The following is a 27,878-nucleotide window of genomic DNA, read 5'->3' as shown; positions in this document are numbered from 1 at the left end:
GAAAACACTTGGGTGGCATTCGGGGAAAACAAGGAGGGAAATAAGGAGCTGCTCTTGGGAATGAATGCATTAATGGTGCAAAACAAGCCTCCCATTCAGGGCCACCGTGGCCATGGCTGCATTAGGGACTGACTGGACACACTGGTGAGCTCTGACCATGATAAAATCAGGGTGACAACCTCGAGGACTTCACTCGGGAGTCCAGAGGCCAGGATAGTTACTCTGGGGAAGGACTGAGTTACCCTCAGCCTCGTTTGGTGCTTGTGCTGCCATCACATGAAGGGAAACCCAAGCGGCACCAGCTTTGTGCTGCAGCAGTGCTCAGACCGGCCGGGAGCTGAGGCTGCACCGGGGCCGGGCAGGAGCGGCGGTGCCACAGGAGGGAACCGGGCACAGCCGCGCTCAGCCGGGGCCCGGGCGGGCGCGAACCGTCCTGGGACCTGGGGCAGGGCAAGTGCGAACCGCACGGACATTGCGCTTGAAACAGCAACCCTGCTGAGCCCGGGGAACCTGATCGGACCCGAACCGCGAACCCCAGCCCAGCCTCGGGGCTGCCCGGCTCGGCCCCGGCTCGTGCTACCGTAGGGGTCTCAGGGCACCGGGACGGGCCCCCCTGGGCCCTCCTGAGGAGGCGGCGGGGAACAGCTCCCCGCGCTGGGAGCGGGCAGGGCCCGGGGTGCGGCGGAGGCGGCCGGGCAGCCCGCGGGGCAGGCAGGGGACCCGAGGGCCGGAGCTCGGTACCCCCTGGCCGGGGCTCGGCGCTCGCCTGGCCCCTCAGCCACCGCCCCGAACCTCCGCCCGCCCCGCCCGCAGCCCGGGCTGCACCATCGCGGGCTGCTGCGGGGAGGGATCGGCGGCCCCGCTCCTCACGGAACGCGGCGGCGGCGGCGGCGGGACCGGCGGGACCGGTGGGGCCGAGCAGGGCGGGGAGGCGGCGGGGCGGGGCGGGGCGGGCAGCGTGGGCAGGGCGGGCTCGGGGGCGCGGCGGGGCCCCCCCGCGCGGTGCCGCGGTGGGCGCGCCCGGAGCCGCCCGCAGGCCGGGGCGGAACGTGCGGCGGGCGGGCAGCGATGGCGGCGGCCGAGGTGGCGCGGCAGGTGCGGGTGGCGCGGGGCCGCCGAACCGCGGGGGCCGGGCGGCACCGGGGCGGCGGGCCGGGAGCGGGGGCCGGCAGCGGGCAGCGCCGGGGCGGCGGGCGGGAGAGCCGGGCATGGCCGCGGCGGCGGGGCCGGATCAGGGGGCGCCGGGCGGGCTCTGAAGGTACCGGCCTGGGCCTCCCGCGGGTTCCGAGACTCGGTTCGGAGCAGCAGCGGCGGCGGCTCCCGGAGGGTCGGGCTTTGGGGTAGAGGATGTTGGGGTCCCCCCCGCTGCAGCCCGGCCCGGCGACCTTGGGCTGCCCGCAGCGCGGCGGGCCGGGGGTCCTGCCCCCCGGTGCCCCCCGGTGCCCCCCGGTGCCCCGAGCCACGGCCGGAGCTGCCGCGCTGCGCGGGGCTGCAGCGCTGGGGAGGCCGGGCCGTGCATCCCTTACCCAGGGCTGGGTGCCCTCGGCATGGCTATGGCATCCCTGCCTCTCCGGGATGCTGCTCTCCTCCCAGAGAAACCCTCGGGCTCGGTGATGAGGGAACGGGAGCTCTCCGGTCTGGCACCGTGTGCCGCGGAGGAGCTGCGGGAGCCCAGCACCAGCCCCGTGTCCCCGCTGCGCTTTGTCCCCGAGGGTTCCCGGTCGTGGCCCCGGCCGCTGCGGGGCTCGCCCGCCTGCCTGGCGCGGCACAAGATCCCTGTGTGTCTGTGTGCGGAGAATTATCCAGAAGAGGAGCAGAGGGAGTTGAGCCACCTCTGCGCTTGTCAGAGACATGCTAAGGAGGCATCTGTAACGCGTTTGCATGTGGAAGGGTTTTGTTTGTGGTTTGATGGGCTTCCAACTTTCATGTCCGTGTGTTAATACAGAAGTAATAGTTGAGGTGAATGCTTTCCAGTTTCGTCTTCAAAGCAGTATGTTTTAGCGTGGACCTAATCTTGCTGAACGAGTAGATGTAGCCATTCCTTGCCAGTTTGTGATGTTATTTCCTTCTGGACATACCCATTGCCTTGTATGTGACTGCCAAAATATGTAAAGTGACTCAGTTGCTCCCCTGTCTTTTAGAGAAATTGAGTGTTATGCTTTCCTAAGACAATGTACAGGATTTTGAGACATCTGCATGCGGCCTGGAATGAATTTATGGTACCACACAGCCTCGTTTTGGAGGCAAAAGAGAAAGCTGGCTGTGAGACAGACTTGAAATGAGTGTGCTGCAAATTGAAAATGTCCTTTTACAAACAGATAACTTGTCAGCCAAGGTCTTGGGCATCTGGTCATGTCTGCTTTGTGGAGCAGTCAGCTGTAATGTCTCGGTGGTGCAGAGGGTTCTGTGTGTGCCAGCAGGGTTGAAGGTGTGAGAGCTGGGGCTGGGTTTGGGGAGGAGCTGGGGTTACCACCCTGCCATTGTCCCAGAGAGCCCTTGATCAAGCCCACACTCACTGCAGGGATAATCTGTGAAACCCCCTTCTCCCCAGGTGGGCAGGGTGGCCTTGTCACCACCAAGCTGAGCCCCTCCTGTGCTCTGCCAGGGGGGAGACGGGGGCACAGGAGCCTCCTGCCAGGCACTGTCCAGCTCTCCGTATCCAGCAGAGGTCAGAAACATTACTGAGACTGCTGATAGTGATATGTATCTTCTAACTGCTGACTTATCCTGGGAATGTATCCAGACTGCGTGGCATTTCTGCAGCCTTTTGTCAGGGGCATAAAGAAGTGTAATCTTAAGAGCTGTCAGAATTTGAGATTTTGGAAGCACTTGACTGTTGGTGAATGTTGAATGGCCGAGTGATGCAGTGTGTCTGGAGAGGGTGGCTGATGGTCAGGACCTTTGGTGAGACCCTTCTTGCTTTCCATGGGGTCTGATTCAAAACTATTTCCCTCCCACTCTTCTGGTGTTTTATATTCTTGATGATCTTTAATCAACTGAGCAAGGAAAAATAACAAAGTCTTTATCTAGACTTTAGATTCCTGATTTACATTTATCTCGTAGAGGATGTTTACACTGTCTGCTGGATAATTCTTTCATTACATAGGAGAATTACATACTTGTACAAGTGAGAAATAATTGGTACAAGTGTTGCTCTAATTTGCTGTTTAATCAGAACCAAATGCAGTCTGGGGAAGTGAATGCCATAACTCCAAGGTCATGGGAAGGGATCTGATGTTGTTCTGGCTTAAGGCGATGTGAAAAACTGTGGTGTGGAAACCTGAGTTCAGGTTCTGCCTTGCTTTGCCATTTGACTTCTTGTGCAAGAGCTGTCTCAGGTTTGGGGGTTGAGCCCCAGGTTTCAGCATTAAGGGCAGCAGAGGGGCAGGAGGTGGCTGCTGTGAGCCCTGGCAGCAGTGGTGGAACTCTGTGAGTGTTGCTTTATTTGGTTTCAGTGCAGGATGCTGCTGATGTGTTGGTTGTGGCAGTTTGGAAATCTTTCTAAGGGAGTCTCCAAGGGTTTGAAGTGATTCTCATTTGGGAAGAGGTGAGAAATTGTGTGAGAAGTACTACGTGTCAGCTGTCAGTGTCCTGAACAGAAACACTCAAGATGAAGTATTGTTCTGCAGCCTCTGAGAGCAGTTTTGTGCTGTGTGGGCCTCATTGGGACACTGGATCCCATGGGTTCAGAGCTGTAACATTCTTTATTTTCTTTGCTGTGCTCTGCCTGAATATCACCAAGTGGAGGCTTTGCCTTTGCCTTGGAGTCCTTTCTCATCATTCTTTAGACCTGGGCACGCACACAGTCCCAATGTGCAGCGTTGACGTTTGCAGTGGGCAGCCCCATTGCCTGTGCTCTGCCCTAGCTCCACAGAGGCAGTGGCCTCTCAGGGCTCTGGGGACAGGAGGTGACACTGCTGTACCTGCTTGTCCTGCTAAGCAGATCAGGGCACAGATGTGCATTCAGCAAGATTTCCCTCTAATCGTATTTTCATCCCGGGGACCCCGGAGTGATTCAAACACCTGAAGACTAAAACTTGCCCCTTTTATGTAAACTGATGGTTAATGGATGGTGCTTTCAAGCTTGGGGTCATTCATTATAACATCTTTGTATTTTCTATATGATTTGGATAGTTTTCTGTAAGAATTAGGGTTCTGTGGCATGGAGAAGCCCTTACAAAAGGCTGTATAAGTCCCTCTAAGAAAGGAAAAAGTAAAATAGCTTCTCCAAGTGGCTGCTCCTTGCTCTCCTTACTTTCACTCTGCAATAGCCCTGCCTGATAATACAGCAAGAGAATGTGTTGCTCTTTTTGTTTTTAATCTTGTTTGTGACAAACACGCTTTACTTCCTCCCAAGCAACAAGAGCCCCTTCTGTCTAGGCAGGGGGCACTCTGTGTGTGTGGGGAAAAAAAGGCATCTGGTATCTTGGTGTGGTGCCAGTGTTCACACTGCCTTTCCAGAGATTCCATCTTTGTCTTCGTTCCAAGAAGATGTAACCTTAAAATAGAGAGCACAAAGGGCTCTCAGCCATCCAGCACTCACTGATGCTCCTGGAAAAAGCCTTCATGCATACAGTAGTTACACTTTGCTTACCTTGTTGGTACCTCTCTATATGTTTTAAATTTGATCTGGTTTGGAAGATGAATGATGGACGACAGTCTTGAACACCTTATCAGCAAAAAGCTTATAACATATTCTCCTTCAGTGTGGAACAAGGGGATCCAAACCTACATTTAATATACACCCAGGATGACTAATCAGTGTGTTCATATGTTGTTTATGGTGCTGCTGTTTATATATAGCAGTGCTCCTGTACAGAGACACCACTTGGTGCTCAAAGGCTGGTGACTTGCACTGTTTCTTGGTGGATCACACAGAAAATGTTTCTTTTCTCTCCACTGGTTTGGTAATTACTGTCAGCTTTCTGATGAGTGTCAAAGAGTGTCAAAGCCAGGCTGATCTTAAAATGTTTTTTTTTTTTTTCCCCCCACTGCATCCAGTCTCTTGATGCCTTGGCCAAGGAGGCTGTGGATTTTTAGGCAGAGTAGCACAATCTACATTATGGCTGTGTACTTAACATGGAGGCTTAGCTGCTGTGACTGGAAATCCCATTTTGCAGTAGTTGTTTCCTGGCCTGTACCAGATGTGAAGTGTGGTTTAGCTGCATTGTAAAACCACAGGTGACTAGAAAAAGAACCTACAGGAAATGACTTGCATGCTGAATTCTGTGTGATGGCAAATGCCTCCTCTTAGCTGAGAGCAGCTTAACTTCCACAATTTATTTTGTTCCATCTGGATCACACTTATATTTAGGGATGAGGGGATGATTTGTTCTTAATGAGAGCCCACACTCCTGCCCACGCTTCCTGGGGAGAGTAGTGTTCAAGCAGTCTTCCAGTGGTGTGGTTTTAGGGCTGGGTGTTAAAAATACACTTGATATTTGTCCTTCCCCAGGAGGTGCCTTGGGTTGTTCTCTCTTACACCTTTGTGGGCTCTGTTCCCCCTCTGTTCTTCACCTGAGGCTGTCACTGCAGATCCAGCACTGCCATGAGATTCCCCAGGGCTGGGATTTTGTTTGGGTGAATGCAGTTTAGGAGGGTTTGAGTCACAAAAATCTGTGTGTCTGACACTCTCACTTTCTTCTGCTTTAGCTGGTTCTGCATTACTGGGTCTCACAGCTGCACTGTCAGTAGGCAAAACCAGAATGTGCTGGGCAGCCTGAGTGCCTTCCTCATGAACATGTCATTAGGAGGGAAGGTGCTCAGGAGTTAATGAAGTGCCATATTTGGTGAACATCTTGTCAAGAAGAGTCAGACTAATACACAAAATATGGCTGAGGGGAAACATATTTACACATCACAGGCTGGTAAATATGGTTAATTATTGAAGTGTATTTGGAGCCTCATATCTGAAAAAGCCAATCCAAACCCACAAGAGCAAAACAGTAACATGACAAGAAAACATACTGACAGGCTACTGTAGTAAATGTACTCCTTGGGGATGTTTTCCCAGCCTAAAATACCAGTGCCATTAGCAGAAGAGGGAGAACCAGTATTCCTGTCCCTATAAACAGGCTTTCAAGATACATGGAAGAATGCTTGTGAATGAATAAATTCAAAATCACACCCTATAAACTACTGCCTTTTGGCTGTAGTATTTTATACAAACTGATGGAAAGCTAGAGGGGAACTTTTTGATTTTTACACTAAAATATATTTTTAAGAAGAGTCTTTACTTCAGAGAGGGAAATACCTTTTTGGGGCTGCAGGAGGACAGCTCTCCAGTACACACCAATCCAGGGGTGCACCACTGGCTCCTCACTTTGCCTGGTGCCATTTCTGAGGCTGAGCCTCTGTGTGTTGTGTTTTACTGTTGGCTGGGCAGGGTTGGCACCAAGGTGGGTGAACATTTCTGACCCTCTCCCAAAGCCCGTGGCTGTTCTGGGCATGGAGCACCACGTGTTCTGCTGGGCTGGGGAGACCAGGTTGGTGGTGTTGAGCACAGGAGGGAGCAGGGTGCAGGAGCAGCTCCTCAGGGAGTCCTTTGGGTGGCTGGCAGGAGCAGCCCTTGCCCCCAGCAGGAGGTTTGAGTACCTTCATTCCCAAACCCTCCTTGCAGGCTCCTTCAGGCCTCTGGGGTTGTGAGCAGCTCAGTTCTGGACACTCTGCTTTGTTTTCCTGTAGGTACACTTTGCCTTACTGTTTCTAGCTAGTTTCTATAATTGCAGCTATGAATGGGAATTACATGTGAGTTCCAATTCACATAAAGTGAATGGTAATAGCCTTGTAGGAGGTGTCATTAATACATTGCTTTGCACAGAGGATTCTTTTTGTTGTCAGTATAAGGTAAGACTTGAGTTTCTGCATATTTTTTGAAGAAACAAGTGTTTTTCACCTCTTCATTTCAGCAGCTTTATTTGTGTACATGTTTTGCACATTTTAGTGTTATTCTGTCAGGGCTACCTTCAAATGTTTGACAAATGAAATGTTCTATTTGTGCCTCCTGGAGTTGTTTTAGAGAGGAGTGAAGCATGCTGACATGATTGATAGATCTGAGCAATTCCCTGCTTGGACTGTGCAATTGATTGCACTTGGGAGGTGGTAAGGGTTTATACAGAGAAGTGTGTTTTGCCTGGAAGTGACACAAGTGTTTCATTGTATTTCAGGGTGAAGGCTGTCGCACTGTCCCCCTCTCTGGACACGTGGGATTTGATAGTTTGCCTGACCAGCTGGTTAATAAGTCAGTTAATCATGGGTTTTGTTTCAACATCCTGTGTGTGGGTGAGTATTTCCATTTTGGGAAGTTCTCTTGCCGAAAAGTTTTCTGCAGCTGGGTGTAGCTCGTAGCTTACAGCACTAACAAGGTAGCTTTGATTTGAATTTCCCCAACTGTTTTATTTTCAGTAACAAGATTTTCTGGGAAATCCCTACTGGGATTCTGCAGTATGGCTTTCTACCAAGCAGTGAAATAAAATGCCTAAAAGCACAGGCTGTTATTATGATCTTTCTTTTCCTTATATGTTTGAATTTCACATTTTTAAAAGAAAATAGGTACTCATGCCAGAGTACTTTGTTATGAGATCTTGTTTGGTTTAGTATTGAATATTTATTGTAGTTATTTTAACAAAATACTAATTATGCTTCTCTTAAATCACTAAAAGCTATTTTTTTCTCCTCCCTTCTGTGCATATTTGAATTAAGATAGTGTCTGGCCAAGCCTTAACTCTTCTGACAATTATCCAAGCTGCCATGTGGTGTGGATCACAGCTGGGGCCTGGCACTGGAGCAGGACTTGGTGTCTGTCCCTGCAGCCCATCTCACAGGGTTAGGATCCCAAATAATCCCTTCTCTTAGGTAACAGAAGTAAAACCCTGTATGGCTTTGGTACCATAGTTTAGGAAGGTTAATTAGGAAATTAAAAATGGTGAATAATAATTGATGGTTTGGTGCTGCTGGTGCTCTGCCCTGGGGAGCAGGAGGCTGTGTGGCCATGGCTGCTCAGAGCCAGCCCTGGCTGCAGGTGATCCCAGCAGTGCCTGGTGTGCAGGGGCAGAGCTGTGGATCCCTCCTGGGGGCTCAGCTGGTGGCAGCCCTGCATCCACACAGAGTTTTCTGTCCCCTCCCAGGAGAGGTGCAGCTCGTGGGATGGACCTGGGGTTTGCCCAGGACAGGGTTAAATTTGGAATGAGAGTAGTGGAGCAAGGAGAGGAGAGCTGAGCCCTGTTAAATGGAGCTGAGAAGACAGTTTTCCTTACAACCACATCTTACATTCCCCTGAGATGTTAAACTTTGCTGACAAGTGGAGGTCACTGTCAGGCTGAGTCTGGGTGATTTCCACAGTACATGAATGTGGTATGACCTAAGGAAACTCCTGTCCCCAGGACTGAAGTCTAAAAGTGTTTCCTTTTCCACTTACTGGGCTGCAGTGTTTTTTTAACAAGTTCTAGGTGTAGCAGTGGGTGCCTCCTGTAGTTATATCTTCACTTTGATGTGTGGAGAGGAGCTGAAGGCCTGTGCTTTCTTCTTTGCAGGGCAGAAATTGAATGCAGTAATCACTTGTTGAGGTGAATAATGAGGATTCATCAAGATAAATGTATATTAGTTACTAATGTCAGTTTTTTATGAATAGTAATAACACAATCTTGAAATAAAGAAACTTTGTATAAGAAAAATATTTGCAAATCTTTGCCCCCACATTTAAGCATCCTGGAGAAAGAAAACAAAAATGCCCAGTGTTCATTTATTCTGTTGGATTTCACTTGTAGAGCAGAGTTTGGGATGAAAAGTTGAGAGAACAGGGAAGCAAATGAAGATTAGATGAGAATCCCATAGAGAGCCCGCTAAACATGACAGAAAGGGATTTCTTTCCCCCCATTTTTTCAGCTGTGTGTGGCATCTGTTGGAGGAAAAATCCAATGATAATTCTACTCTGTGTCATACTGGATCTGAGCCACCAATTCCTGCAGCTCTTGCTGGAGAAGCCAAGGAAAGCTTCAGAAATGACTCTCAGCAGCATGTCCAGAGTGGAGCAGTTTTTAGCTCTTCTCATGCTGAAAGCTGTCTCCCCTGTGAGACGAGAGCCAAAGCTAGAATGAATGAGAAAACCTCTCATTAAATGTTAGGGGTTGCAGATGGTTTCTCTGATCTTTTATTTCTCAGCACAACCATTTTCTTCCTGAACCTTACATGATAAATTTTTAGTTTTTTCTTAGTTCAGTGCAAAGGCTGGAGAAGTGTTTAATTGCTGAGACTTTTGTATTTCTCAGTGAGATAGGGGAAAAAGAGGAGGAACAGCCTGCTGGATTTTGATGTAAATTTTCTCAGTTTTTGCCAGGGTGGACTGTAGTTGCATTAAACTAGTATCCCAATTTAAGCAGGATTTTGCCCCTTCCTGTGTCCCAGGATTTGAAGGGAATTTGTTCTAACTGGCCTGTTCAGTGCAATGAGAAAGGCTGTTTTGTGGCAGAAATACTTCTCTCTCCCCCAGGACTGTACCAAGACTGTTTGAGGTCACTGCTGTGATGTGCAGTGCTCAGCCTGGGGGAGGGAGGGAGGGATGTGCACAGGATTCCTGGTGCTCTCCAGCAGACAGCTATCTGGGGTGATGAGCTGTACAGCCTGGAAATTGCCCAGTGCTTGTTTCTGTGGTCACTGGTGCAACCAGCTGAGGAGAGAACAGTTTCTCTCATCAAAATCCATCTGTCTCCTCAGCCTTCTCCTGCCCAGAGCCCTGGGGTGGATGCCAGGGGCTGGGTGCTCCCTGAGCTGCTGTTTCAGTGTATTTTGTGAGCCCTTGCTGCCCTCCTTGCCCCTGCAGCCCAACTTTTGCCTGGCTGTGGGGAATTGTGTGGTGTCTCTGCATGTCTGTCAGATGGAACAAACCATTTTCCCCTCTCTCCTTGAGACATGGCCTTATCAGTCTGAGTTGCCTCAGGGCTTGTCTCAGCAAACCTGCTTCATTGGATTAGTTCCCATTTCCACACATGAAAAGGCTGTGCATGCATATACATTTTCTTTAAAATTGAATTATTTGATATCTGGAGCCATGGTTGTTAATCTTGTGAGGGGCAGGTGCTGCTCTCTCATGAAAGGAAGCTCTTGTGGAAGCTGCTCCTGCCTTTGAACAGGGAAATCCTCCAAGGACTGCTCTGTCCTCCCACAGAGTCGATTGATGATGGTGTGATTGGGGCCTCTTAAATCCTGAGTGTTGTGGGAAAGGGAGACAGTGAGCAGTTCCTTGTTTCACTTAGCACATGCTAGGGAAAAACAAATTAAATTTCCAGGCACAAAAGGAGGAGGTACAGCTTTTGTGGTGCATAATTCAGCTCGCTGTTGCAGCTGCTTAGGATGCTAAAGGTTGTGTGAGAAGAAGCCATGACAGTTCATTCAGCAGGAAGGTGCCTGTCTTGCTTTGGGGAGTTAGGAGCTTGTCCCAGCTCTAGGTTTGCAGGTGGTGCCACCACTGTTCATCACTGTGGGATTTGGTGAGGGCTCCCCAGAGCAGTGAAGGTACCACGTGCATGTGCAGTTGGAGCAGGGAATGTCTCAGGAGGATGTGTGGGGAGCCCAGCACAGCCAGGCTGTTGGGCATTAAGAGTGGTTGGTGCTTTCTGAGCACTGATGTAGGGCTGCTGCAAGTCCAGAACCTGCAGTGGTGGCTCTGGCCATTTTTTAAAATGTCCTTGAAAATTGTCAGATTTAACAGCAAAACTCCCTCCCATGATGAAAGGTACAATACTCAAGCTTTTCCATTGCTGTCACATCTTCCTGGTGCAGAACTCTGCCAGCAAAGGTCACTCTCTCTGCCCTGTCCTCCCCAGAGAGCTTTGCCAGCCCTGTTTTGGGACAGCAGACCCTGTCGAGTTGCATAATCCCTAAGTACGGTTTTGAGATAAATCATGTGTCCATAAGCCTGACATCAGGAAATAATCTCCCTGCCAGGGATGCCTCTCACTCAGTTTGTGTACATTGCTGCTTTTTTTCAAAGTAATTCTGCCTCTTTTAATCCCTGTTCATCATTTCTGGTTTTTGGGGAAGATTCCAGTGCCATTGGCTGCAACAAGCACAGACCACTTGTCCTTTTTATCAGACCATCTGTTCCATCTGGACTTCTGTCCTTACAAGAAGCAGTTGGCACCATTCACTTCTTTCAGCCAGCAAAAAGTTGCCTCTGTTTGAGGCAGAAACTCACAGCAGATTCAAAAATTCTTCCTTCTGTCGATTTGGCCTTCAGAATAGCACTGCTCCCTATCTCTGCTTATGTTTAACACAGCAGAACACTTTATTAGTGTCTTTAGTCTTTTACTATTTCATGTCACTCTGTCAGTGCTAACATTCTTTGTGCTGAGACAGTCTTTCCTCTCTACTCTGCCTTCCCTGGCAGGCTTTAATTCTGTGTCAGGTCAGTGGGGTTACACAGTGCAGGGACAGGGGTATCTGCTGGCTCAATGTAAATCTGGGAGTGCAGGCTTCACATGAGATGCCATGTTAGTGCCTGGATGTTTTAATCATGAAGGTGTTTGGATGGGCATCTCCCACCTGTGGAAAAATGCCCCAGTTCTGATCTTCCCCTCCCAAAAGGACAAGCTCAGTGGTTGAATTCAAAGTTGCCTTTGCTGGCCCTGTGTAGCTGGCATGAGGTGGGGTGTAGAATCATGTTCTGCATCTCTTAAACACTTCTCCTTCCCTGACAGTTAGTCACTCCTGCTGGAAAAAACACTTGAGATGGATTTAAGTAGGCAATGATTAACAGGTTCAGGATGTGCTTAAACAATAGACTTGGCCTCATGTGAACATCTTTCACCCACAAGGAGAAAGGCAGAAATGAGAGGTGACTTACAAGGTGCTGTCTGCCCAGAAGCCAGTGTGGTTTACAGATGACCTTGTGTGTCCTGCAGAGAGCAGCTCCCTGCCCTGTCACTGCTGCTGCCCTGTCACCCTCTCCTGTGGCCTGGGGGCTGCTCCAGGGCCTGCCAGGCTGTGGGGCAGTGCCCCAGGGGGAGCCTTTGCAGGACTGTGTGGGGGTGATGCTCCTGCCCTGCAGGGCTGAGGGGCTCCCCTACCCTGAGATGTCCCATCAGGGTTCCTGGCATTCACAGGCAGGCAGCCAGCTCACTGCTCTGTCCCACCCATCCCTTGGCAGGGGCTTTGGAAATGCTGCAGCCTTCTCAGGCTGTTTAGATTTTTGTCTGTTTTTACTCTGCTGTTTTCCTGGAATCCCTGAGAACGGCCTGGGAGGTCAAACAGGCTGTTGCTGTTAACTCTCAAAATCCCTGTCCCATCCATGGCAGTGCTCTGGTCTGATTTGTGCACCTGCTCTGTTTTTGAGGCCAGTGGTCCCTGGCAAGTCCAGGCAATGAGATTCCAGGTCAAGGAAGGGCTTGTTGGAGCAGCTTATTGTTCCAGTGGCAGAGGTAACCTTGTGCTTTGCTGAGTCCCCCTCTTGCTCTGGCCAGTGCTGTTGTAGGTGCAGCTGATGCACTGAGGTGGCACGAGGGACTGCAGCCACACCAGCTCCTGCTGCTGACTCCTTCTTCTCCCCTTTGGATTGAAAACCAGATGGGTGCAAAGAGCAACTGCCCTGGTGACTGTTCTGGCTGTAGATGGAGTTGGTTGGTGATGGAGCACCAGCTCTCAGCTGGCTCCCAGGCAGTTCTGCAGTTCAAGGTGTACCATGACTTGGAAATGTTAATGGATCTTGCTGCCTCTGGAAAGGGACTGGATGTGTCATCCTGGCAGTCAGGGACTGCTCAGTTCCCAGAGCAGGGGATCTGGGGCTTGGAACTTGACAATCTTCCTTCCAAACCATTCTATGATTTTATAATTCTGTGTTTGCCTTGCTCTGCCATGTACTTCAGCCCTGAGTAAGGAAAATCCCTTCTGAGACCAGAAGAGGAATTTGCCTGCTTGCAGGAGTGAGGCTTGCAGATTTGGACATTTGGACGGGGGAGGATGGGGAGGAGTTTCCCCTTCTTGAATTGGGCATTTCATGCAAGTCTGGATCTGTTACAGAGCTCTAAACTTACAAAAATAAGAAGCTCTTTTATTCTGAGCAAAGTGGGAAAATGGTGAAGTTGTTTTGGTTGGGAGCTGAGGGCTGGAGGAAGGAGGGGAATGCTCTTGCAGCCAGACACAGGCTGCCTGTGGTCCCACAGCAGGCTGGAGGAGCAGCCTTCACAGAGGGTGGGGTTCAGCTGCTTCTGAAGTTTGTCCAAAAGCCATCTGGGCAGCTCAGAAATTGCTGTTTCCCCAAAACACAGCAGCCCTCACAAGGCAGCAGACCAGACTGTGTAGGAAGTCAGGTCCTGTGAGCTCTGAGAGCTGGCTCTGTTGTCAGAGCCTGGTAAGGGAGGCTGCCCTGTGGAATGTATGCACAGGGGATTTGTTTTATTCTTCCTGGGATGTATCTAAAACAAATTCAAGACTGGTCTCTGGGCTTTCTCTCTTCCTTCCAGACAAGGGAATAGTTGCCTGTTGATAAATGAAATCCAAATAGCAGTGCAGTACTGATAGAATACTAACAGAATGCTGACAGTACTAGCAGAACTTTTGGAAGCAGATTTTGCAATATTTTACAGCTTGTGTAGCCCCTTAGGTACAAAACCAGATATTACAGAAAATGCCCCCTCCCAGTGCAGAAGGCTGATTGTCCAACTTGTTGTGAGAAACCAACTGCACAACTTGCTGTGGGATCCAACCAGCTCTCAGGGTTTCTGCATAGAAGGAAGCTATTTCTGTGGCTGCTTATTAGAGACATTGATCTGGAGCAGCTTTTTTTGGAAATGGCAGTGAGCCCCATTTCCTCTCCTGTTTTTTAATGAAAACAGCATCTTCTGTAGTGTAGCTGTGGGTTTAAGCAGGATCTGAACGATGCTTTCCCCTTCGCCTTTTCACCTCTTGCTTTTCATCTCTATTTTCTAATGACATTAATGGCCATTAGACTGTGAAATGTAATTTGCCCAGAATACAGAGCTCCCATTGTTCATGGCTTTCTGTTTACCAGACACTCCCTTGGGAGCATGAGATCTGCTTTCATCTGCTACAATTTCACCCCTGTTAATGTTTGGAAGCTCAAAGGCCAACCCATATTAATATTCAACAGAACGTTTCAACTCTCTTTTTCTCCAATAGGGGAAACTGGCCTTGGTAAGTCCACCCTCATGGACACCCTTTTCAACACCAAGTTTGAAGGTGACCCAGCATCTCACTCACAGCCTGGGGTCCAGCTGAAATCCAGTACCTATGACCTGCAGGAGAGCAATGTCAACCTCAAGCTGACTATTGTGAGCACAGTGGGCTTTGGGGATCAGATCAACAAAGAGGACAGGTGAGTGTGGGGGAGAGAGGCTCTATTGTGACCTGGCTTTTCATTCTCCCTGTGCCCTAGTTGGGCCTGACTGCACTGCAGTTTTCCTGCTTGCTTCTTAGGAGTTGTCCTTGTCACCTCTTTAGGTTGGGGTGTGTAGAAGAGAGGATAAAGGCTCTGGAGTGTCAGCACTGCTTCAGCTATAAAGCAGCTTTTCTCATGCTGTCAGAGCCAGTTTCTGCCCTGCTGGCAAGCTTCTGCCCAAATTCATCTGGTGGGGACACTGAAATGCTCCAGGGCATCTGGGCTTATTTTGGTTTGTGCTGACCTCAAGCTGCTGACCAAACCACTAGTGTGGTTTAGTGTCTGCTTGGCTTAATATCCACTTTTGGCAGGGCTTTCCCATGGGAAGAGCCAAAGGAAGCACAATAAAGGAGCAGTGAGATACCCTGGGGGAGTGTCTCTGGCAGCTCAGATCCCAGAGTGGCTGGACTGTGTTGGTTAAGGGATGTGCAGTTACACCAGGCAGTCTCCAAGGTGCTCTGCAGAGACATTGCTGATGGGATTGCTTTTGTGTGGGTCTGCTGGATATTTTTTTTAAGTTTGTTTAAAATGCACTGATGTCCTTTACATTATAGCTCTGGCAGGCTCTGTATTTCAGAAGGCCTTGCAAGGGAATTGCAGGAATTTCCTGCTGCAGAGCACTGGGCAAAGGTGGTACTGAATGAAGCTGTGTCTCCACTAGCAGCACTTGGGGCTGTGAGAGCAGCAAGCCATTCACTCCCTGAGTGCTGCAAATGAATCTCCATTAGCCTTGCTTTAGAAAGTCTCTCACCCTCACATTTCAGAGTATGAGAGTCTGCTTTCCCTGGAGAGGAGGGTGCATCTGCTGTCCTCTGCTAAGTCCCAGTGCTGTGTTTTGACAAACAGGCTGCAAGAGTCTGATGTAGGACCATGTGTCCTTGTCAGCAGTGCAACTTTAAAATTTCTTACAGGTGGGGAGCAAGGGAGGTAGAGAGATTTGGTCTCAGAAAGTGGAAAATGGAAAGTGAAATCTATCAACAGCTTGTTTCTTAAAAGTTCACAGTCAGACAAACCAGGGGCATTGTCCTATTTGTTTAGCTCTCTGACTTTTTAGCTTTTTTTTTTCCTTTCATCAAAGCTACAAGCCCATTGTTGAGTTCATTGATGCTCAGTTTGAAGCCTACTTGCAAGAAGAGCTGAAGATCAGGAGGGTTTTGCACAACTACCACGACACGCGGATCCACGCCTGCCTGTACTTCATCGCTCCCACCGGCCATTCCCTGAAATCCCTGGACCTGGTCACCATGAAGAAGCTGGACAGCAAGGTTGGCACAAGGAGCTCTTGCTGGGCAGATTCACTGTTTGCATTGTGGAAAGGTTGCTGCTTTTCCAGAGAATCTTGAATAGCCCTTCTGGTGGAAATGGCAGAGTTGGCAGATAATTCTGTAGATTTATTGAGCACTTACAAGTTTTTGGAGGTTGTATTGTAGACTTAGAGAAACTCCCAGGAGCAAAGTTGATTACTTCTTACCTCTGTTTTTTTCTAGGTGAACATCATTCCCATCATTGCCAAATCTGATGCCATTTCCAAGAGTGAGCTGACCAAGTTTAAAATTAAAATCACAAGTGAGCTGGTCAGCAATGGAGTGCAGATCTACCAGTTCCCAACAGATGACGAATCAGTGGCAGAGATAAATGGGACAATGAATGTAAGTGCCTCAGTTCTTCCTCCTCTCCCAGAACAGCACTGTCAGCATAGGGGTTGCTGGCCCTTATTGGGATGTTTCTTAATCTACTTTCCCTTTCATTTTGTTTCTTAAAAACAGAATTTCACAAGAATCTCATCCTTGTAATGTCATCCTAGGCTAGGAGAGCTTTGTGGTAGGCTGCTGCCTCTCTGGTGGGCTTTTCTAGTCAGAAAACAGACTTTTAATACCCTCCTTGTCCTCATGTGTATCTGTTGAGGGGCATATAAGAAATCACTGTTTAAATCCTTTTCAGCTCAAGGGTTTGTCATTATTCCTGTCCTATACATCACCTGGTGGTCTTCCAGTGGCAATGAATTACACAGCTTAACCTGCAAGGTGTGAAAAACAGTACACAACCTGGGCCAGACAAGCCTTGAGGTGCCTGCAGGTTCCCAGTCAGGCTCTGGCCTCCCCAGCATCATGGGTGCCAGTCTGTGGCTCCCTGAGGATGAAATAAACTGTCCCTTGCCCTTCTGGCAGCACATCCTGAGCATGGTGCCTTTATCCAGAAGGCTTTTCACAGGAAATCAAGTAGGGGAAGTTGATTGCTTTACTGCTGTGGGTGTGGTAGAGATCTAGCTGAGGTGCATTTGTGCCACCTCTTGATTAAGTATTAATAGTTGTAGAGTGTTCTGCAGAGGCCTGAAAGAAACATGAAGTTTGTCCTGATGTTGGAGCTGTCAGTGGTGGTTTCCTGGTCACAGCAGTTCAGTGTTAGCCCTCCTGAGGGTGGAATGAATCTCTGCTTCTCTTTCCTTTCAGCCATTTACTTGTCTCCTGGGAGGGAACTGCTGTCTTGGGTTGCAGACATTCTGGGCTGTGTCAGTTGTTGCACAGACAAATCAATTCTTACATCCTCTATTATAGCCAGAATGACCAGGTTTATGGGGATTAAGCAGGCCAGAATTTGACCAAGGCAATTTTGCAGGTCTGGAAAGCTTGTATCCAAATACTGATATTATTAGAAACATAAGACCGATATTACTCTTACTCTGTGTGTGTCACATGTGAGAGCAGGGGGCTGAGGAATACAGGGGGAAGAGCCCATCTCTGTCAGTGCTTGCTGGCAGTTTTGCTTTGTTTGCAGTTTGACTGTGTGAGCCACACTCTGAAAGCAAAAACATCATCTCTGAAATCTTTTGCTTGTACCCAGCTGTCATGAACTTGTCCAAATTTTTTGATAACCTGTGGAATTCACGTCCTGCTCCTGACAGCAGTCCAGGGTCTCTGATCTGCCATGGAGTTGGCTTCCTGAGGCCCTTTCAATTGTCCAGAATTGGTGCACTTTAAAAGCTTTGCCTAACAAATGTCACTTCACAAAACTCAGCAGGAAGGGTTGCTGCAAGGAGCTGGGAACTCAAAGTGCTGAAGCTTTGCCCTTGACTTCCTTGCAGCTTGGCTCTAGGAGTATAGCTCTAGGAGAAAGGGAGGTAGGGAGAAATCTCACTCCCCCAATGCAGGAAAGTACTATGGCACTGTCTGGGGGGTTTGCTTGGCTGCCTGAGTTTTGAAAATGAGAGGACTGTGAGATCTTCAGAGCCTAGATAGGTCTTGGGAAGGTTGCACTTCCAATTTTACTGAGCTTGCACTGGGCAAGTCTCTTTTTGCCTTCTGCAGAGGTCATCTTTACTAAGAAGTGACTGTTTCTTATTTCTGAGATTTTGAAAAGCAAATCCCTCTTGTTGTTAGTCAGCCTTTGTGTAATGTGGAGTGCATATCTCAGCTTGAAGAGTGTGACCATGGGTGACACTGGACACAGTGGCTGGGGACATGTTCAGCCCTTCCTCAGCAGGGCAGAAGCAAGCAGGGAGGAAGGAGCTGTTACTCCAGGAGTGAAGGACGGACTTCCATCTCATGATCTGGTGGAGCAAGGTGTCTTGTGCTCCAGCATGAGCTGAAGGAATGGTGGGGGGATAAAATCAAGAAGGCTCCAAGACCTCTTACTGCTTGTGTGCTTGTGCAGATGTTCTCTTCAGGCACGGCAAGCCCTGGGACAGCAGCGCAGTCCGAGCCGCAGCCCTCTGTTCCAGCTGGCTCTCTGATGCCAGTCTTGCACTGGCTCATCTCACCTGAGACTCTGTGGCTGGGAGGATCAGCCAGGTAGAGGACATAGAGTGGTAGCACTAACAAGGTTTTCAAAAAAGGACCCACCCTGCTACCCCTTGTCTTGGATTAGTGGCCAGTGACTAGACTCCCTGAGATTAGCGTGTGCATAATGACTGTGTTGCTCAGTGGCTGTGCCCATCTCTGTGTGCTGCTGCTCAGCCAGCTGTGAGAGGGACTAACATGGATCTCACCCAATGTGTTCCAGGCCCATTTGCCATTTGCAGTGATCGGGAGCACGGAGGAGCTGAAAATAGGAAACAAAATGATGAAAGCTCGTCAGTACCCTTGGGGCACAGTGCAGGGTAAGTTCAGCCCTGGGATTTTCATGGCATAAATGGTGACACTTGTGCAAGTGGGCTCTCATAAAAACAGCAAAAGCCTGCTGCATATGATTATCCATGGGGAATTATCTTTTGTTAAATCCTTGTGCCAGGCCTATAGTGCCAGTTTTCTCTGCTTGGAAGGGCTGTTAAACCTGTTGGAGGAGTAGACAGTTGAGGAATATGGGAAGAGATCTCAGTTTGTGTCCCCATTTTCCTCCTTCCCGTGCATTCCTGCAGTGGAGAACGAAGCTCACTGCGACTTTGTGAAGCTGCGGGAGATGCTGATCCGCGTGAACATGGAGGACCTGCGTGAGCAGACCCACACCCGCCACTACGAGCTCTACAGGCGGTGTAAGCTGGAAGAGATGGGCTTCAAGGACACTGATCCAGACAGCAAACCCTTCAGGTGAGATCCCTGCAGGAGACAGGAGGGCTCAATAGAGGCATTGTTGGATGCACTGTGTGCCTCTGTGTGTGTGTGTCCTTGGGGGAGCATGGAAAAAACCAATGCAGCAAGAAAAACTGCCAGGTCAGATAAATCCAGACTTCAGCAAAGCTCTGACTGGGAGAAGGTGAAAATACAGAGAGGATGTGCAGGACTGACTGTGAATCTGCAAGTATGGGAGAGAAATGTCTGTGCTGCAGGAAGACAGTGATGCCTCTTTTGAGCTTACCTAGAAACAGAGGCCAGAGAAAGTTAAAAGGATAAAAGTGGATATATTTAATGAAGGGCCTCCAGGTACATTAAAGGCAGATGAAGCCCCGCCAGGAGGCTGCACACAAAATGGACAATGGTCATGAGTTTTTCAGACAGATATAAGTTTGGTCTATTTACATATCAGGCATTAATCCTCCAATTATGGCTTCAGGTAATGAAGTCATAAACCCCCAGTTTGCTCCCCCCAATTCACTTTGTTTATACGTTTTGGGGCCTGTAGGGTGTTCTTGGATCTCAGGCCCACAGGGATTGTTTTATCTGACCAAAATGTGAAGACAGTTAACTAACACTTTATATGGAGTTTAGAATTATGCACTAATGCAGTACAGGATTTAAAAATATAAAGGCTGAAACCTTAAGGCATCAAAGGCAGTGTTCCTCTGAGTTAGTGTTTGTTGCCAGCTGGTCTCTTTGAATTTCCCAACATTCAACATACAGAGAAGTGCCAAAAATCATTGGATAAAGAACACCTTGGGCACATGTGGGTAGTGAGTAGCAAATGTGTTGTGTGCAAAGCATAGTCATGGTGAGGGACTGATTTCAGAGGGTCAGGGAAGGCAGTTTGTCCCAAGTCTTATCACTGGACTTCCTTTCCTTTTCAGCTTACAAGAAACTTATGAGGCCAAAAGAAACGAGTTTCTGGGGGAACTGCAGAAAAAGGAAGAGGCAATGAGACAGATGTTTGTCCAGAGGGTCAAGGAAAAAGAAGCTGAGTTGAAGGAGGCTGAAAAAGAGGTAAAGACTGCAGTACTTGTGTCTCCATCTCCATGAGTGATAGATTCACTCCTAAGTAGGTAGTTGTTGCCAAAGCACTTTCTTACCAAGAAGTCTAACTTGGATGGGGATGTTAAGGTGTTCAGTTCGTAGGACAAAACTGAATCACAGTGCTTGTTCTGTACAACTTACTGCATCAGGAAAGGACCAGAGTCTTGATTCTTATGGAGAGGTGCAGTGTGGTAAAAGTCAAGGAGAGAAGCAGCCCTTGAGGTGAACTTGTTTTACAAAAAGTACACCCATACAACTTTCACAGCATTGTGAAAAATCCATTAATTTACTGACCTTTAAAGAGAAATAAGGCAGAGACCCCTGAAGATGGATTAGGGGGTTTTTTACACTTAGGCTCACCCAATCCTCTGCGCTGTTCTCAGTTTGCACAATGATGCATTACTGGAACACTGCCTGTAAGTTGTTGTGGAAGGAGGCTGTTCCCTGCCCTTTGTCTGGTAGTGCCATGTCCTGCTCACCTCTCTCCTTTCCTTTCAGCTGCATGAAAAGTTTGATCGCCTGAAGAAATTGCATCAGGATGAAAAGAAGAAACTGGAGGATAAGAAGAAGTCTCTGGATGATGAAGTAAATGCATTTAAACAAAGGAAGACAGCAGCTGAATTGCTTCAGTCACAGGCTCAGCAGGCTGGAGGATCACAAACTCTTAAAAGGGATAAGGAAAGGAAAAAGTAAGTTGCCAACCCAGAGGTATTTGCTTTTAGTAATGATTCTCCTTCACTATTTTTCTGGTTGTTCATATCTCCCTCCAACATAGCCAGTCCTTATCAGGGGCAGGCTTGCAGCCAGATTTAAACCCCAATAAGGCTGAGCAGTATCTGGAAGCATGTAACATCTGCTGTCATCCTGAAGAGCAGGGAGCAGTACTAACCTCCCTCTTTGCTTTCTGACAGCATGGGAGAGGATGAACTTGTTTTTATTCCCCAAGACTCCCTGCTCCTCCCTTGGTCACTCAGTGCTTGTAAAGAAGTGGAACCATACTAGCTGCCAGGGCTAGGGTGTGGGTAGCAGGGGTGTCTCATCACCCTCAGAGAGGAGTGTGTTTTAGCTCAGAGAGGAGCATGTTTTAGCTCAGGTTCTTACTTGTTCAGCTTGGGAAACTAGTGGAAATTATTCAGGCAGACTAACAGTCTTGAATTCTGGAATCTGCAGAATGAAAGACTGCAAAATGAGGGGACAGGTCATAGCACCTTGTTAGCACTGGTACTGTTCTCCCATCCTAAATCAGCTTTTTGCCCTCCCCAGAAGCAGTGGGAGATACTGCATGGCTGTAGCAGGGGATCCCAGTGCCAGGGACTGGTGTGACAGGATCCAGTTCCCCTTGTCAGGGACCTGTCTGCAGTGCCTGTGCTGGGCTCCTGCAGCTCTGCAGTTGCTCAAGAGCAGCCAGCAGTACAGTGAAACAGATCTCCCACTTGTCCCAGCACTGAGCAGTTCCCTTCCCTCTCACTGACCACATTTCCCAAAAGGAGCACTGTGCCACCTGTGCAGGTGTGCAGAGAGACAAACAGGGGTTTGGTTTTGCACCACTGCCATAATCCCCCCCTGCACAGCCCTGGGGCAGTCCTTGCCTGCTCTGTGCAGTCCTCAGTGCATGAAGAAGTGCTGTTAAATTGGACAGTATGGGGCATGCCCAAAGTGCTGGCAGCACTGTTTGTCAGGGAAAAAACCTGTGACTGTTAAGCTTGGGATCAAATGAGACAGAGGAGGAAAGACCCAATTACAAGAATGAGATCCTGGTTTAGTCTTTTAGTTTAGAGCTGAAGCTGCTTCAACATGAATGTTCTTTGTGCTGAGCAATTAGTACTGCACTTTTCTCACTCGCCCATTCCTTTTTCCACTGCCTGTTTTGATTTGTTCATTTGAATCACCTTCAGGGGGTTTTAATATCTTTTCATACTGAGGAGTCTGAGACTGACTGGGGACAGACTTCTCTCTCCAGGCTGGACTGTGTGAGGAATACCCAGCTGAATTCTTTCCTGCTTAGAGCCCTTACACATCTGCTCTCTCAGGACTGCAGATTTCAGCCTTGAGATCAGTCAGGGTCAGGAATGCAGAAAAAGGAGGCAACAGCCTTATAGTATCAGCAATTAGTTGCTATGTCCCAAGTGAAACTCTTGGTCCTTGAAGTGGTTCTCATCTCAGAACATCTCCTTGACACCAAGCATGTTGATGTGGAAAAGCTTTAGTACTGTCCTTATCAGTTAAGGGCACAGAAAACTCCCTGACAGAGATAGGTCAGTGCTTCAGTAAGGCTTGGGAAGATAATAGGAAGCTTCTTTGGCCTCTGGGAAAATTGCTGTGCTAGAAATGGTGCTGCTTTCTTTGCTCTGTAACTGCTCCAAGTGTCCTTCATAGTGGATTTCAGTACTTAGATCATATTTTTTTCTTAACAATCCATGAATTTTGCAAGCTGGAGCTTAATTGTAGCTTGTTTACTACTGGCTGGCAGTACAATAACCTTTTTCTTTCACAGGTGACTTGTTTAAACCCAAACTCTGTAATTTTCACTAATCATGACTCAGTTTATTTTTTGTTGTTGTTGTTACATCATTATCATCATCATCAGGCCTCACATGTGTGCTGTTTTACAGTTAGCTGCTGTTTGGCTGCATGGTGCATGAGGCACATTGTCCTGGTAAGCGTCATTAACTCATAGAGCCTCACAGTGGGATCACTTTTTCCTAAAAAAGCAGACCCTGTGCAAGTCCTGAAGCTTATAAGTATTATCTCTGTCTTCCCCTGCTTTCACCCCACTATATGTGCTCTCTACATGTGCAGTTGTAGAAAAAGTATGTAATTATCTTTAAATATTCTGCAAAGTTTAATTCAGAGACTCAGGATATAGAACACAGAAAATTAAGGATTATATCTTCTTCCTTTTAAATCTTCCCAGCACTTCATTGGCTCTGTTCTCTTTATTCCATCTCCCTTAAAAATAAATTATATTCTTTAATCACACAGGCCACGTTGACACTATGGCAACAATTGCTATGGAGATGTGGTGCTGATGACACAGCCCAGCAAGCCATGAAATGTCTCTCTCTTTCCTTGCTCCTCCTTCCCTCCCACTCCTCAAAGCTGTAATGTTAACTTGTGGTTACAGTGAAGGTAGATGCAGGACTAGTTTGTGTCATCCTCATTAGGGTTATTAGTTAAACTGCTAATGACAGTGGTCTACTTACAGCTAGGTTGAGTGGGTTTAATTGAGCATTTTTAATTTGCTGATGATTCTCTGGGTGAGAGGAAGAGGAAACCTCCCACAGGAATGTCTTGCTTCTTGACAGAGCAGGGATACTCATTATCAAGACAGTGCCCCAGGGCCTGAGGTGCACAGGGCCCTCTCAGAGAAGGGACCCTGTTGGAAATAAACTATAAAACACCCTAAAAACTCATCCTTGAGCCCACCCTGCCCTGCAGACAAAGCTAAGACTTACATTCTCTCCTGGACAGTCCAAACTAAATTACAGTCTACCCTTCAACTGGGTGAAGCTGATTCCAGGATTCCTTCCCTCTTAACTCCACCAAGGGAAATGGCAAAGCAAGCAAACATGCTGCCAGTGAGAGGCATTGGAATGTCATTTAAATGGGACCTTCCACTTAACAGAAGAGCCTCAGAAGGGTCTTGCACTGCCTCAAACTGGCACTTGCAGTCAGCTTGAGCTGCCCGGTTGAGTGAATGTCTCTGCTGCCAATGGTAACTGTAGAACAATGGGAAGAACAATTCTCTGCTTATCTCTGAATGTGGAAAAATAAGCTCAAAGAATAACAGTGTTCATTCTGGTGGTGAGTACGAAGGCACAGCTAAAGTGCAGCTAGAGTGAACATTACTGATTTTTGTTGGTTTTGGATTGCTTTTGGCAGTCCTCATAACTGTACACTGTTGTGTGCTGGGCTTTGGATCAAATGAAGTTCTTTGTTCCCACTACACAAATGCAGACAGTGCCTTTTTCAATGGGCATTTGTCATTGCTAAATTAAATATGTATATGTGGTACTTTTCCAGGATTTAGAAAAACACTCTCCATATTGATCCATAAAGTGTTGCAGGGCTTCACTGTTTTGCAAGGATACAAACAAGTCACAGTTGATGAGTTCTGTAGCTTGCAAAACTGTGAAAGGATTGTTTTAGAGAATAAATTTGGTTCATCCCACTGCTGAGAGAGTGTGTGTGTGTCTGCATAAAGCATGTTTTGTAGTCAGATTAAACCTTATTAACACTTAGCAACATTTTCTTTTGTGTGTGTGTGCCCATTAGAAAAACTTGTATTTTTATTTTGGTTTTTTTTTGTCATTAATCCATAAAACCATTAACCTGCCTTTTTCTTTCATTTTCAGTTCGGGTTTCCTGTAGAACCTTTCCCTTGGCCCCAGAGGCGAATGCCCCACCCTCGGCTGTGCCTGTTTGCTCACCTTCCCCACTGCCCCTCCCGTGCTCCCCAAGGGCTCACACAGAGCTCTGGGCTGTTCTGTGGGGGACCCTGCTGGCCAGGGGGGCTCTGCCAGCTCCCTCCTGCCCCTGGGCAGCAGCAGATGCCCCCTGCTCCTGGCCAAGGCTCCCTGTCCCATTGCTCAGCTTTTCCCTGCTCCTGCTGTCAGAGCTGCTCGGGGGTGCATTCAGCTCCTGCTGGGGTGGGATGTGCTCTCTCCAGACACTGGCTGCCCTCTCCCCATGGTAATTTGCTGTTCCTAAGCCCTCATTACCCCCTCTGCTGCCATGTGTGACTCAAATAACTTGCAAGAACTTTTTGTAAAACTTGACATCCTCACAGGCATGGGCCTGAGTCCAAACCTCTAGTTCCCAGGCTTGAGGAAATCTCAAATTTGGATCCATGGTTTGCAACTAAGTGTTCTCTGAATGCTGCAGGGGTCATGAAGGATCTTTTGCCTGGTCTCCCTCTCAGTGTGCTGACCTGGATGCACATCCTGGATCCAATCTCAGGGAAAGCTGGTCACCTTGCTGTACATATCAGTGTTTCTGAAGAAAGACCATACTGTTTCATTGACTTTCTTCTCAGTGATTCCAACAATTTCTGGTTTTAATGCAAAAAATACTTTTATATTTTTTTTATCTGACATCTCTTTAGAACGGTACAGATGTTGACAGGTTTCTTATATTTTCTATTCAGCAAAAGCCTTGTTTTTATTGCAAGATTTGCACTAAAAAGGAGGGGGTTTTGCTCACTGGGCCAGGAGCTCACTCTGACCAAGTGCAACTGTGGTTTGCCTGCAAGTGTCTGCTCTCTGTATTTCTGGCTGAGTTTTGTTTTTAAATAAAGAGTTCATCAGACAGTGAATTCTGGTTAACATTTACTTCTTTTGTTTTTTGTTTTTTTTTTTTTTGCCCTTCTTTTTCAGTAACCCATGGCTCTGTACTGAGTAATTACCCCTGAATACAAGGCCTGGAATGGACCTTCATTTACTTGTTAAATCGGAGGGTCTAATAAAACATGACAGCATTTCAGCTGTGACCTTCCCAGGGTGTTATCCTTGCTCTCTCCTATGTCCTCGTTGTGATTCTGTCTTTACTATGTACTGGTGGTTATTGCTTTTATTAAACAATGTAAAATTAGTCATAACAAGTTCTGGATGCTACAACTTTAAATCCTGCCATTTTTCCCCCCTTGCAATTAATGGATTCCCCTTTTTCCTGGTCTCGTTCCACCCAGCTAAATAAGGGATATGGAAATAAGTTCTGTGAGTTATTTTTGCTGGCGAAATAACAGCGCAGTTTAGATATATTTATTGATGACATTAAAATGACAACACCATCTTAGTTTAATTATCACATAGCTCAGAGATAAAACACTCATTTCTCATTCTATTTGTTGTCATTTTCATGACATCATCTTTTTTAATTTGCTTTTTTTTTCTTTTGCTAATTCATGCTATCTAAGGACTAGCATGTAAATCCTGGTTCCCATTTCAGACTTGTTTGTTGTGGTCCCATCCTTCAGAGCTCTGTGTGTGCTGAACCCACCTGTGCTGCCCCTGCAAAAAGATCAGATGAGTGCTGCCAGTCAGCCTCCACAACCCCCCAGATCTTTCAGGAGATGAGCACACTCAGGCCTGGCCCTGGTGGTGATGCTGCTCAGTGCCAGCTGCTGCTGAGGTTTTACCTGCTGGGCTTTACTGAGCAGAGCTCTGTGGTGCCAGGGCTCAGGAGCAGTCACAGCTCAGGCTCAGCCTGGTCCTGCTCACAGCAGCAGCCCCAGGTCAAACCATGGCTCCCCCTTCCCAGCAGTCAGGGCAGCCCCAACTCTTGGTTGCAATTATTTTCTCAGGTATTCTGTTTCACCACAAATACAATTCCATTTCCCATAGAACTCTTTGATTGCTTTGTGGTTTGTTTGGGATTTTTGTAGCAAGTTGAAATAATTTGAATATTTTCTTCTTCCTCTGCTTTTGAATGTTTCGCTGCTCTCAAAACCAGTCAATATTAATCTGTCAATTATTTCTAATTATCTGCTAAAGGACAAATGAATGTGACATTTTTTACCATACTTCAGGTCACTGTCTGTTCTTCCTGACCATTTGCTTTATTAGAATGTTATTTAAAGTTATAAGAAATCTTTATAAAGACTTTAAAGGAAGAAAGGTTTTTACTTGTATGATTTTGCTGAAGTACTTGAGATACCACATGGAGGTTCCATCTCTCCTCTGTCAGCTGTTTCCATGTTGCATCTCTTTTTCTTGCTTTTTGAATGTCTTTCCCTTTTTTGCTAATCTTCTGTTTTTTCTCTTTTTTCCCCTTTTCTCTCTCTGTAGCTTTTTTTAATCTGTCTTCGCCAGCTGCACTGTGTCTGAGGGAGAAGACTGCCACTTCTAGAAGAGTCTAAGGGTCTTATGTCTGGGGAGGGGGGAACAAATCTTCAGTGTTAGTGTCTTGGAAAGAAGCTCTTTTACTGACTTGCATGATACTTAAAATTGAAGTGTCTTGTAATTTGTGGGACAAGACAGGGCGATGGGGGAACCGATGACCTGGAATTTTGAAGAGCTACAGAAATATGATGTTGGGACTAATGATGTAGCGAATACATTTTCAAACGTTGTTATGGGCATATGTTTTTTCTAATGTTGTCTTTAATAATATAAATGTCACAGGCTTCCCTGAGGTGGGAAGCCTAAGGAATATTTTCAATATGCTGGTGGTTTGATTGGTTTTGGAAACCTTGCATTCAGAGTCGAAGCAAATACAAACATGGTGCAACTTGCTCTGTTGGCAGCCACGAAATATTTAATTTTATCAAAGAAATAAAGTAAGAACTGTGTGTTCTCACTGGTGTCCTGCTGTGTCTCACCATCCTGTTAACAGAGCCCCATTGGCTGGTGGATGTGAGTCAAGTGGTGCTTTCTCCTTCCTTACCCCGCCTGCTCTTGTTTAAAGTTAGCGGCAGCCGGCGGGGCGGGCTGAGCTCCGTGCCCGCCCTGAGCCGGGCCCCGCCGCTCCCCGAGCCCCGGCCCGGCCGCCTTTGCTGTGCACACACGGAGAACACCGGCACCGGCACCGCGCTCGGTACCACACGGCGACGCCGAGGAGCCTGCACTGTTCCGCTGTCACCTTTCTAACTTTCATGTACATTTGAAATAAAAAACACGAAAGCCAGCGCGGCTGCTGTGGTGTGTGTGTGTGTGTGTGTCTGTGTTTTTGATTGTGCATTCTAGTGGGGAGTGGTGTCTCTGCCCTGGAGTGTTGCCAGTCTCAGAAGTGATGTGATTTTAGCTGTGACAGGTGTGTCCCAAGGGCAGTTGTGCACCTCCATTTCACCCTATTTTAGCCCTTTCTCTCATTTTCTGTGCATTTCACTTACTTGGCCCTTTGGTATTTAGTTTAAAATTTGGGCTTTTGCTTGGCTTTCATGTAAGTGCATT

At 47.8% G+C, this 27,878-nt stretch overlaps 1 protein-coding gene across 8 annotated transcripts; it reads left to right on the top strand.

The window, feature by feature from the left end:
• Nucleotides 1-1,025: 1,025 nt before the first annotated feature.
• On the top strand, nucleotides 1,026-27,285 carry SEPTIN6 (septin 6). 8 transcript variants are annotated; one of them, XM_059482780.1, is made up of 11 exons: nucleotides 1,026-1,095; nucleotides 7,167-7,281; nucleotides 14,131-14,326; nucleotides 15,468-15,654; nucleotides 15,877-16,038; nucleotides 18,389-18,485; nucleotides 18,744-18,912; nucleotides 19,827-19,959; nucleotides 20,488-20,678; nucleotides 22,602-22,645; nucleotides 26,775-27,285. In XM_059482780.1, exons 1-10 carry the CDS (start codon nucleotides 1,069-1,071, stop codon nucleotides 22,603-22,605), a joined length of 1,281 nt encoding a protein of 426 aa, XP_059338763.1. In that variant the 5' UTR covers nucleotides 1,026-1,068; the 3' UTR covers nucleotides 22,606-22,645; nucleotides 26,775-27,285. The 8 variants fall into 8 exon arrangements, with proteins under 8 accessions (XP_059338763.1, XP_059338761.1, XP_059338762.1 ...); XM_059482778.1 differs by having other exon boundaries at nucleotides 25,365-27,285; XM_059482779.1 differs by lacking the exon at nucleotides 26,775-27,285 and adding an exon at nucleotides 24,874-25,303.
• The last annotated feature ends 593 nt before the right edge of the window (nucleotides 27,286-27,878 follow it).

This window comes from Ammospiza nelsoni, chromosome 15 (assembly GCF_027579445.1).
Source record: "Ammospiza nelsoni isolate bAmmNel1 chromosome 15, bAmmNel1.pri, whole genome shotgun sequence".
NCBI lineage: Eukaryota > Metazoa > Chordata > Aves > Passeriformes > Passerellidae > Ammospiza > Ammospiza nelsoni.
Note: the sequence above shows the minus strand (reverse complement) of the source record. Positions and strands in the feature narration are given on the sequence as shown.